This window comes from Ictalurus punctatus, chromosome 6 (assembly GCF_001660625.3).
Source record: "Ictalurus punctatus breed USDA103 chromosome 6, Coco_2.0, whole genome shotgun sequence".
Lineage (NCBI taxonomy): Eukaryota > Metazoa > Chordata > Actinopteri > Siluriformes > Ictaluridae > Ictalurus > Ictalurus punctatus.
This window is the reverse complement of record NC_030421.2, coordinates 9994062-10005300: the sequence shown is the minus strand read 5'-3', so window position 1 is coordinate 10005300 and position 11239 is coordinate 9994062. Positions and strand designations below refer to the sequence as shown.

Genomic DNA, 11239 nt, shown 5'->3' with positions numbered 1-11239 from the left:
ATTGTCCATCCCGATTGAAAGCCTTCGGGTCTCAGGGTTAAATGACATGCACGAACAGGAAGCTGCAAACAGATGCAGAGAAACATACCACAGTAATTACAGTCAGCCTTACACACACTCTCTATCACTCTCACACACACACGCACTCAACAGGCAGGCACACAAGCCCTTGATCTGCCTGGACCGGCAGAAACACGCACCGTGTTCTCGTCATCGCAGGTGGATGTGCCTCTGCAATATCGTTAGTATTTGAGAAGTGATCAAATAAAAGCAGTTCTCTTGTAGAGGATTCTTAGCCCTGACTGAACAACTTAAATGCTAAGATTACAACAGCTATCATACGCACGACTTAAAAAGGCAACTTTTGGGTGTCATTTTGCACCAGCAGCAGTAGCATCTCATCCACAGGGGCAGGTTGAGGACCAGCGTTTGTCAATCATTCAACAAATGTCTCCACACATTTTAAATTACACTGAAATAGTAATGCCTCGTACGAGGTACTAATGATTTAAAAAATGTTGTTATTTGACAGACATAAGCCAATGTTGATTCACTCCAATAATTTGCTTCCCTTTTTAGCTGTGCTCACTGCCTCACTCCTGTACAGGAAAGTTCGAATGTATTGCACCTAGTGGACAAAAATGGGAACTGCAACAAGCTCTAATAGACATCCATAGCATATTTCCCTTTGTTCCACTCAATAAATCACTCAAAACAATTTTCAGTAGAAGAGGAAGCAAAAGAGCAGACAAGACAGTTATTCACCAGGTTGCCAGATTGGACAATACTTTGTGACTGCCAAGATCTTGTTTTATAGCCAATACCTTGAATTAAATCTAATACATTTCCACAGACAGTGTCTATGATGTACACAACCATTAAGATAAGATGTATTGTTAAGATTGAGAGAGGGAAAAGGGGGATTATGGAGCGGAGAATGTCTGTAAATGCCTGTAAAAAATGCTTCCTGAGGAAAAGAATAAAATGTCTCCCCATTCTCCCCCATCTTTTTTTGGGGCTAGTTTCCGGTATTTTGAGGTGTTATTGGGCTGGAAATTTTTAGCTGAAACCTGTAAACCCTGATTATATTACCTGGAACACAGTTTTTAAAAAAAAGTTTTGTTACCCGATCACTGGGCTTAGACATCGGTTCTCTTATTACGGTTTATTCAAGTAACGTTTGTAAAACATGGTTCGGGATTGTGTGTCACAAAGAAGAGACTTTGGATGCATAGAAAATGCAAATCTGCATTTTTTGTAGTCGATTTAGTAACTAGCTAATAGTTTGACAGCTAATTCGGTCCCTCTGTGATTTTGTGATCGCAGAAATGAACGAGCTTGTGATTTTTCAAAATTACAGCAGATTTTCCACAAATTTGGGCCGGGCCATCACAACATGTATTTAGCCAAAACCCTCTTCGATTCACAAATTTGTGCAACTGTGATTTCGCAGATTCAAGTAATTTTCCACAATAAAAAAAGCACAAAAAACACTGCAAGTTGCATCGCAAATTTTTTGGCTACAACAATCACAAAAAAAACTGTACGGACTGATTAATCAGCCAAGTAGTGATTAGACTCATGGGACAGATACTCACTATATTTGTCATTAAGCTATTTAATAGCTAACCCCTGCTTAAATGAAGTGACAGTTTGAACAGTAGCATGTACACCAAAAAACAACAACAAAAAAACCCCAAGAAAACTAAACATATGACCGCTTTCTATTTATTATTTGTAGCAAACTCTGAATTAACAATGCTTTATTTCATTACACAGTTGTTTAAATGTTAAATCAGCAGTTATATAAATACACTGAAAAGACAGAAAACGACTTGTGCCTCATCGTGATTGTAACGATGAACGGAGTCTCACCGGGCATGATGTGGTAGATGCTGGGCCAGTACTGTCCACTGTCTCTCTTCAGCCAAACACGCACCGTCCTACCACAGAACGACAGAAAAATGTTCATTAGTCCACTTACTCACCAAGCACCTTGTCTCAGATGCAGCTATAAAAGCTTAAAACCACAATGTAGGCATTATTTATGATAGGTGCAAGATATATAACAAATAGAACACTTGGAGAAACAATGTGGTGTGATGCAGCCCAATGCAAAGCACTTGGGTTTATCTCATTGTGATTTCAGTACAGTGTATTTATTCTCACATTATAAAAACGTAGCTGAGTGAACAACAACTGCGAAGAAAAGACAAAACATGATGAAAAGTGCTGAACATGTCATGGATAATGAATATCCAGTCTAACTAGATTGAACATTGCACGCATGCGTGCTCTGATGCGCACGCACACGCATATTAATAATTGTTTAATGTAAGATGTACAAAGTTTAATTTAGGGTAGTTCAATACAATTCAATTTGATCTGTATAGCGCTTTTAACAATGGACATTGTCACAAATCAACTTTACATAAATATATAAATTCAGGATACACATTTGATATATTTATTATTTAAAAAAAAAAATCTATTAGTTATCCCTTCAGGTGGTGAAAACAATAACTGTTTCTTGTATGAAATTGCAAAAAAATTCTTTTTTTTTTTTTGTAGCCGACCTTCTCTGCAAAGCTCACAGAGAAATCTTAACAGGAAAAACACACACAGTGATGCAGCTGAATTGTTGAATCGGATTGGTCAGAAGATTTTGACTAATTTTCTGTAACAGCAGCTCTGGCTATAAATTAAACACTCGTTACTAATACTTTATCATTCCTATAGTAACAGCAAACACAGGGACTTGTAGGGTGGACGTGCCACATAATCTAAGTCTGATGAAGTTTCCAGTGTCAGCATTTTGCAATAGTCAATTCAAAAATTTTATTTTATTTTTTTGTAGTTTTTGTCTTATTTCTCATGATAAAATTTTAATGAGTTTCCAAGAGAGAGAAAGAAAGAGGCTGGTGAGGAAGCAACAATTATAGGTGTTAGGCTACAATGTAAGTGAGAACTACATTCCCCTCTGAAACTATTGGAATGGCAAGGCTGATTCATTTGTTAGTGCTGTACACCAAAGACATTTGGGTTTGAGATCAAAAGATGAATATGAGACGAGAGTTTAGGATCTCAGCTTTTATTTCCTGGTATTTACATCTAGATGTGTTAAACCACACAAAACACAGAATCAGACCACCCAATTTTTGAACAGACAATTCTTAAGTAATATAAAGTAAATTAAATTAAACTCTTAATATTTTGGTTGTGTATCCCTTGCTTGCAATAACTGTATCAAGCCTGCGACTCACCGACATCACCAAACTGCTGGTTTCTTCTTTTGTGATGCTTTTCCAGGCTTTTACCACAGCTTCTTTCAGGTGATGTTTTTTTTGCTCTCCCTTCAGTCTCCTCTTTAGGAGGTGAAATGTTGCTCAACTGGGTTAAGCTCTGGTGACTGACTTGGCCAATCTAAAACCTTACACCCCGCCACCCCTGATGAAGTAATTCGTTGAGTTGGCAGTGTGTTTTGGATCATTGTCTTGCTGCACGATAAAGCTCCTCCTGATTAATCTGGATGTATTTCTCTATAAATTGGCATACATAATGATTTTTACTACTGATGAATGGTTTGCATCTTGTGATATGGCCTCTATATTTCTGCTCTCAAAATTTTCTTTGAACTGTGGATTGTGATCCCTTCACCCCTGCCCTCTGGAAGTTCTTGGTGACGTTACTGACATCACCAAGACCTGATCACCACCAATAACTGACCATTCTGTGTCTGTTGCTCAGAACACCAGGGGTTTATTTTCTTTTTTAGGACATTCCAAATTGTTGTATTGTCTATGCCCATTGTTTCTGCAATGACTCTGACTGATTTTCCCTCTTCTCTCAGCTTCAAAATGGCTTGCTTTTCTCTCATAGACAGATCTCTGTTCTTCATGTTAGTTTTTCCATTTTAACAACAAATGCAGTCTTCACAGGTGAAACCCAGGGATCAAACCAAGAGTAGACATTCAGAGCTATTAATTGTTTAAATGATCACTCTAGCAGGACACACCTGAGCAGCACGAAACACCTATCAGTCACCTGTTCCTTTATTTTCTGATTACTTGAAAAAATGGGTGGGTTCATACCAAAGGTGCCAAATTCTGAGTTGTTTAACATGTCTAGATGTAAATATAAGGAAATGAAAATTGAAATTCTGATCTCATCTTATTTCTATCATCTCATATTCATCTTTTCATCTGAAACCCAAATGTCTTCAATGTATATAGAAAACAAAAGAATTAGTGTTGCTATTCCAATACATTTTGGCATTTTGAAAAAAGGCACGTTGCCTGGTTATGGAACAGTGTGTGTGATCTGGGACAAGACAATGTCTGTGGACTGATGACAATGAGATGCTTGATGATGATGGTGAAGTGGCAGGATGTGACTGTCGCATCACATGATGATGAACAAACCGCGTAGGGAAGGAAAACTATGTGGGGTAATAAATTGCAAAAGAGTCTCCCTTCGGCCACACGTCTACTCAGGCCCTTGTCATTTCCATGCTCTGGATGAGAAGGAGACCCACTGAGGGTGGATTTACACCTCCATCAATCATAGCTACCAAAATCATTTACTGGAATCACAAGTTGTGTTAAGTGATAATTTGCAGGTTGTAATAACATAATTTCCCACATCAGCACATATAATGTGCGACATGAAAAAAAACAAAAAAAAAAAAACATTGACGCCTCCACGAAAGCGTATCTTTTGTTAGCTCTGTCAGAGCACATAAAGCTCATAAAGAACTACTTTAACCCCACTTTTACAGTTACAGGACTGAATGCCTATTGGTGCAGTTCTACTATAGTGAACTTCAGACATTCATTTAACATTTATGACTGAAACTGCAGCACGGCAACAACAGTGGACAACAGCGAGTAGTTTAGCAACAAGCTAGCCAGCTAACATTAGTGATTCGAGTTTAAAGTTAAGTCAAAACAGTGATTATTACTACTGCCAAATGTTATAGATTTAACCAAGTACTGTGTCGGTATATGAACTGATCTAAAGCCAAAACTGCTATAAACTAGTTTAAAAGTAGAGAAGGGGAACTTTACACTGTTCACAGTGTGAGCGGCCATGTTGATCTGACGTCACAATGGGGAACTCTGTAAAAGGTGGAGGGGGGCGCTTTGGTGGTTTCTAGCAGGTGAACAGTAGGCAAGGAATTACAAGTTACAAGCTGCGTTTTACAAGTTTTCTCCCATTAAACACCACTCTAACTGTGCTAGCAATAACAGAGTCCCATTATGACACCGGTGCATAAATTCTTACAGGAATAACGAAAATACAGCATCAATCTACAACTTAGCACCAGAATGACTAAACACCTCATGAAATATTTCAACATAAACATCTGTTGTGTTTCAAGATGGAGTTTTCCTTTAACACACCCTTCATTGGAATTTAAGGGGTGTGTCAGAGCCGAGCAGGATAAACCAGGTAAAAATATAAAGATGCCACTGAGGTAGGCAACATGGATCTTTACGAACGTCACAATTTTCGTGCAATTCAACTACAAATCAATTTTTTGATGGGACTGTCTTCAATTTCCAAAACATTCAGATTTCTTTGATTCCTAACTACCTACTGTTTAATCTTCCCTGTTAAATATTTTAATTTTATACCGCAGCAGGGGTGAATTCTTGATTCCTACTGATTAAAAATCATTTAGCCATTTTTTTTTTAAAATAATGGCAGCACAGACGGTAGTTCTGCTGTAATTCAAAACGGTTTATATTAATGCACATGCTCTTGTTTCTATAGTAACAACTCATTCACAGGGACTTGTATGGTAGAAGCGCCACATAATCTATGACTAATAATAAATGGATATTTTTTGAGTGTTGTTGTTTCACAAAGAAAAAATGTATAATAATTGCTATTTTGCAGATTTCTGTTAGGAGATGTTTATTTAAACATTTATGGAAGGTGTCTCTAGTGTCACTAACATTCAACAACATTCAAGGTGCAGTAGATAAGATTAGTCCTCTTTTTTCAAATCAATATTAGGTCTTTAACATTTAGATTGGTTCGACATTTGAATGATCCAGACCCAGGCCTGTAGAGTGTCTATAAAATGACTGACAGGAGATGGATCCAAACATAAATAAGCCTTCTGGACTGGAACTGTATTTTCCAAACAGATTTTCTCAGCCACTTAATACACTTTTGCTAAAGCCAAGACTTAATCCATTGTTTGTTTTTATTTTTCATGTTCTACCTATCTTAATAATTAATTTGTACAAGTAATGAATACAAAAAAATCACTATTGCACCTTTAAATGTAATAAATTAAAATTGTAATCGCCAAAATTAATGCAGTATAAAAGGAATAACACACTTTTATCAACTTTAGGGAGGTATCAGTAATTCCACTTCGTCACACCACTCTGTTGCTGATTATATTCCTATAACAGCACGACAAGGGAGTGTTTACTCTGCGGAGGAATCCATTATTTTGCTCACCCCCTACTAGGCAAACTACCTACTTAGGGCTTTGGGTCACGTGACGAAAACGGATGCAAATCCTGACGCCAGGTGCGCAAACATTAATCCCCAGGTATCACCTACTGAGAGCTGAGCTAACACAAGGTTCACAGTGAAGAAGGACAGTTTCATCCTCGGTGGTGTTGTTAAGAGCTCTACATTTTGACACCCACCTGTCCTGCGACACGCTGATCACTCCGTCCTCTTTAGGGATGATCACAGCCGTGTTCACGACATCCTGGAAAGAGTCGATCTTGCTGATCAGGATGGGCTTCCGGGTCTGCGGGGGACGGGGCTGGGCTTCAGCCGCCATCAGCCAAAACCATTTAATGATTTCTCCTAGTTTGGAAGCATAACACACTACTCAGAGTGCTCCAGGGCTGCGAGCAGCGTTATGGAGGATCGGAGAGTGTACCGCTGCTCCTGCGGATCAGCTGAGCCCTGTGGCCGCGTCCCAAACCGCACCCACCCTTACTCACCACATTGAAGTTCACTTAGGGCTTCACACTCGAACACTTCCCAGAGTACAAGCTAGGATTAAACAAAGGCACATCCACCATGATGACTTCTGTCTCCGTTACTAAATGTTAAGCTCCAAATATATATAATAACTTCTTGTGAATACGGTGTTCTTTGGGACAAAACGGACTGGAAATGGCGGCGTCCTTCCGCACTATGTAGTGTACAATCGGCAGGCACTTTATTTCCAGAGATTTCAGGACGACGTAACAGATATTGCGTTATCTGGTAGGCGTAGTCTAATTTGAGAATCTACATAGGTCAACAGTCATGCGCAGTTTGGGACGAAAAGACATTTTCTGCAGATAGTTGTCTGTCTGTGGTCACAGGGCTTTCATTTTAGAAAATACTATTGTTAAGAAATGCTTGTTTCACTTACTGATGTTACGTCAATGCCATGATGTGTCCTATCATGCAAGACTAAAAATCTGCAGTGAAACCTTAGTTCTTTTTAACCTCAGTGTCGTTTCCACTGCTGTTGCCCCTTTTTGTGTGTGTGTGTGTATATATATATATATATATATATATATATATATATATATATATATATATATATATATATATATAAATATAAATAAAACATACATAAACTAACTCAAAACTTTTATTACAGACTCAGGGTCCAATTAAAATACAAGACAATGCATAAAATGATCAGCATACATAGTAATAATATTAAAAAGAAAGGATGATTATAATCCACACAAATCAGTGTGTTACAAAAATGCAATGGTACCAGTGTCTCCACAGTTTGGATTGGTAGCGTGTAGTACTGACCCTTATATTCGATAAGGCCACAATAATTTCATTTTCAGACTTGTTGAGCTGACAAATGGACTTATATATAAAATTTCTTAAAACAGCACGAAAAGTATTAACTCCTGCAGCCACAAACATTTCTCTCGCACTATACCATCTAGGTTTCTTTAATAAAATTCTCATTGCATAATTATAAACTACTTGAAGTCCCTGTAAACTTGCTATCCTATAGTTTGACCACAAAATGTGCAGTGTAGAGTGGCATACAATATGCTTTAAACAAAGACATCTTCACTCCATCTGTATTTGCACTAAACTTGCGTAAAAGTATGTTAGCCTGTGTATACACCATGTGGAGTTGCCTTTCAATGTCATCATTTGTCATCTACTCAGTAATAAAATGTCCATGATATTTTACCTTCACGCAAACATTAAGATTCTTTTCAGACAATTTAAAAACAGGAAAGTTTAGACATTATTCTCTTTAGTTCTGCAAATCATAACAATCTTACTAGCATTATATATGATATCATGTTCAAAACCATACAGTGCATCCGGAAAGTATTCACAGCACTTCACTTTTTCCACATTTTGTTATGTTACAGCCTTATTCCAAAATTGATTAAATCCATTATTTTCCTCAAAATTCTACAAACAATACCCCATAGTGACAACATGAAAGAAGTTTGTTTGAAATCTTGGCAAATTTATTAAAAATAAAAAACAAACAAAAAAAAGCACATGTACATAAGTATTCACAGCCTTTGCTCAATACTTTGTTGAAGCACCTTTGGCACCAATTACAGCCTCAAGTCTTTGAGTATGATATAAGCTTGGCACACCTATTTTTGGGCAGTTTCTCCCGTTCTTCTTTGCAGGACCTCTCAAGCTCCATCAGGTTGGATGGGGAGCGTCGGTGCACAGCCGTTTTCAGATCTCTCCAGAGATGTTCAATCGGGTTCAAGTCTGGGCAACTCAAGGACATTCACAGAGTTGTCCTGTAGCCACTCCTTTGTTATCTTGGCTGTGTACTTAGGGTTGTTGTCCTGTTGGAAGATGAACCTTCGCCCCAGTCTGAGGTCCAGAGCGCTCTGGAGCAGGTTTTCATCAAGGATGTCTCTGAACATTGCTGCAGTCATCTTTTGTGCTCTGTACATTGCTGCATACATCTTTTTTCATCCTGACTAGTCTCCCAGTTCCTGCTGCTGAAAAACATCCCCACAGCATGATGCTTCCACCACCATGCTTCACTGTAGGGATGGTATTGGCCAGGTGATGAGTGGTGCCTGGTTTCCTCCAGACATGACGCTTGCCATTCAGGCCAAAGAGTTCAATCTTTGTTTCATCAGACCAGAGAATTTTGTTTCTCATGGTCTGAGAGTCCTTCAGGTGCCTTTTGGCAAACTCCAGGTGGGCTGTCATGCGCCTTTTACTGAGGAGTGGCTTCCGTCTGGCCACTCTACCATACAGCCCTGATTTGTGGAATACTGCAGAGATGGTTGTTCTTCTGGAAGGTTCTCCTCTCTCCACAGAGACACGCTGGAGCTCTGTCAGAGTGACCATCGGGTTTTCGGTCACCTCCCTGACTAAGGCCCTTCTCCCCCGATCGCTCAGTTTGACCGGGTGGCCAGCTCTAGGAAGAGTTCTGGTGGTTCCAAACTTCTTCCATTTACGGATGATGGAGACCACTGTGCTCATTGGGACCTTCAATGCTGCAGAAATGTTTCTATACCCTTCTCCAGATTTGTGCCTCAATACAATCCTGTCACAGAGGTCTACAGACAATTCCTTGGACTTCATAGCTTGGTTTGTGCTCTGACATGCATTGTTAACTGTGGGACCTTATATAGACAGGTGTGTGCCTTTCCAAATCATGTCCAATCAACTGAATTTACCACAGGTGGACTCCAATCAAATTGTAGAAACATCTCCAGGATGATCAATGGAAACAGGATGCACCTGAGCTCTATTTTGAGTGTCATGGCAAAGGCTGTGAATACTTATGTAAATGTGTTTTTTTGTTTTTTATTTTGAATAAATTTGAAAAGATTTCAAACAAACTTCTTTCACATTGTCATTATGGGGTATTGTTTGTAGAATTTTGAGGAAAATAATGAATTTAATCCATTTTGGAACAAGGCTGTAACATAACAAAATGTGGAAAAAGTGAAGTGCTGTGAATACTTTCCAGATGCACTATATATATATATATATATATATATATATATATATATATATATATATATATGTGTGTGTGTGTGTGTGTGTGTGTATATTTATACATTATATATATATATATATATATATATATATATATATATATATATATATATATATGTATATATATATATATAAACTTCCCTATTATTATTATTATTAGTAGTAGTAGTAGTATATCAGAAGAAGAAGAAGAAGAAACTTTGCCGTGTTTGTGAAAGTAAGGTTAATATAAAGCTTTCAATTTGATTATAATTATGATAAACTGAAACATAAATGATGAACCTTGGTTATAGCTATGTTTATAGTAGTGTGTTCCCAGTTTGAATTTCAGTGGCATGTAGCACACTATTAGTAACCGGATGGTGTACTAGAACCAGCAAAATAATAACCTTTTTAAAACTTGATTCTTTATTATTCTTTTTTCTTTTTCCAAATGATCAATGCTCAAGCAAAACATAGGTTAACTAAAGAAACAATTTAGGTTCACAAAGACTTACACCAAATATTTTGGGTTTAAAACTGGTGGTTGTTTCAGTGTAGGTTCTTTGTCCAGCACTGATCCATCATTTCTGTTTAGTACAAAATATTCACCCCAGCTGTGCTGTGTGTCTGATCCACACTGCACACAGTCCATATGTTATACTTCCTCATCTTTTTTTCATTCACTCAGCATTTAGCCTGGTAGGTCTGGAGCCTACCTCAGGAACACTGGGCTTTAAATGGTAACACACCCTGGATGCACCCACATTCACTCTTAGGGAAAATTTAGCATCCATAAACAGGAACCCAAGCTCTGGATCAACCCAGGACCATTCAACTGTGAAGCAGCAACACTACCCACTGCACCACCCTGTAAAACTTTTCACTTTGGATAATTAATTATTCAGGGTGACATGGTGGTGCAACAGGTCGTGTTGTTGGTTCAATCCTGAGCTCAGGTTCACGATTTCTTCCCAAAAACATGCCAGTAGGTGAACTGGCTACTTGAAATTGCTACTTGAAGTGTGAATTAGGGTGTGTATCGTGTGCTGGGATGTATCCAGTGTGTGTTCACAATTCATGACCAGAGTTCCTGTGAATAGGATAAAGCACATTTACATCAGCATATTAGTTCACTTCAACGATGACTTAAAATATAAGCAAATGTATTAAAGACATGGCTCTTGTGTTGTGTGATGTTAGTTCGACATCAAGTGGCTCCAAACCGACTGAACAGCCCGGCTCTTCAGCACACGAACTCATC

General features: G+C 38.2%; 1 protein-coding gene across 1 annotated transcript in view; it reads right to left on the bottom strand.

Annotated features, from left to right (window-relative positions):
• Nucleotides 1-7191, bottom strand: part of wdfy2 (WD repeat and FYVE domain containing 2) — a 15730-nt gene extending 8539 nt beyond the window's left edge. The window contains exons 1-3 of the mRNA XM_017479422.3: nucleotides 6672-7191; nucleotides 1876-1943; nucleotides 1-62 (exon numbers count right to left, since the gene is read on the bottom strand). The exon at nucleotides 1-62 is cut by the window's left edge and continues 12 nt beyond it. Of these exons, the coding sequence (XP_017334911.1) occupies nucleotides 1-62; nucleotides 1876-1943; nucleotides 6672-6811 (270 nt within the window). The 5' untranslated portion in view covers nucleotides 6812-7191. The remainder of the gene's footprint in view (nucleotides 63-1875; nucleotides 1944-6671) is intronic.
• Nucleotides 7192-11239: the final 4048 nt, after the last annotated feature.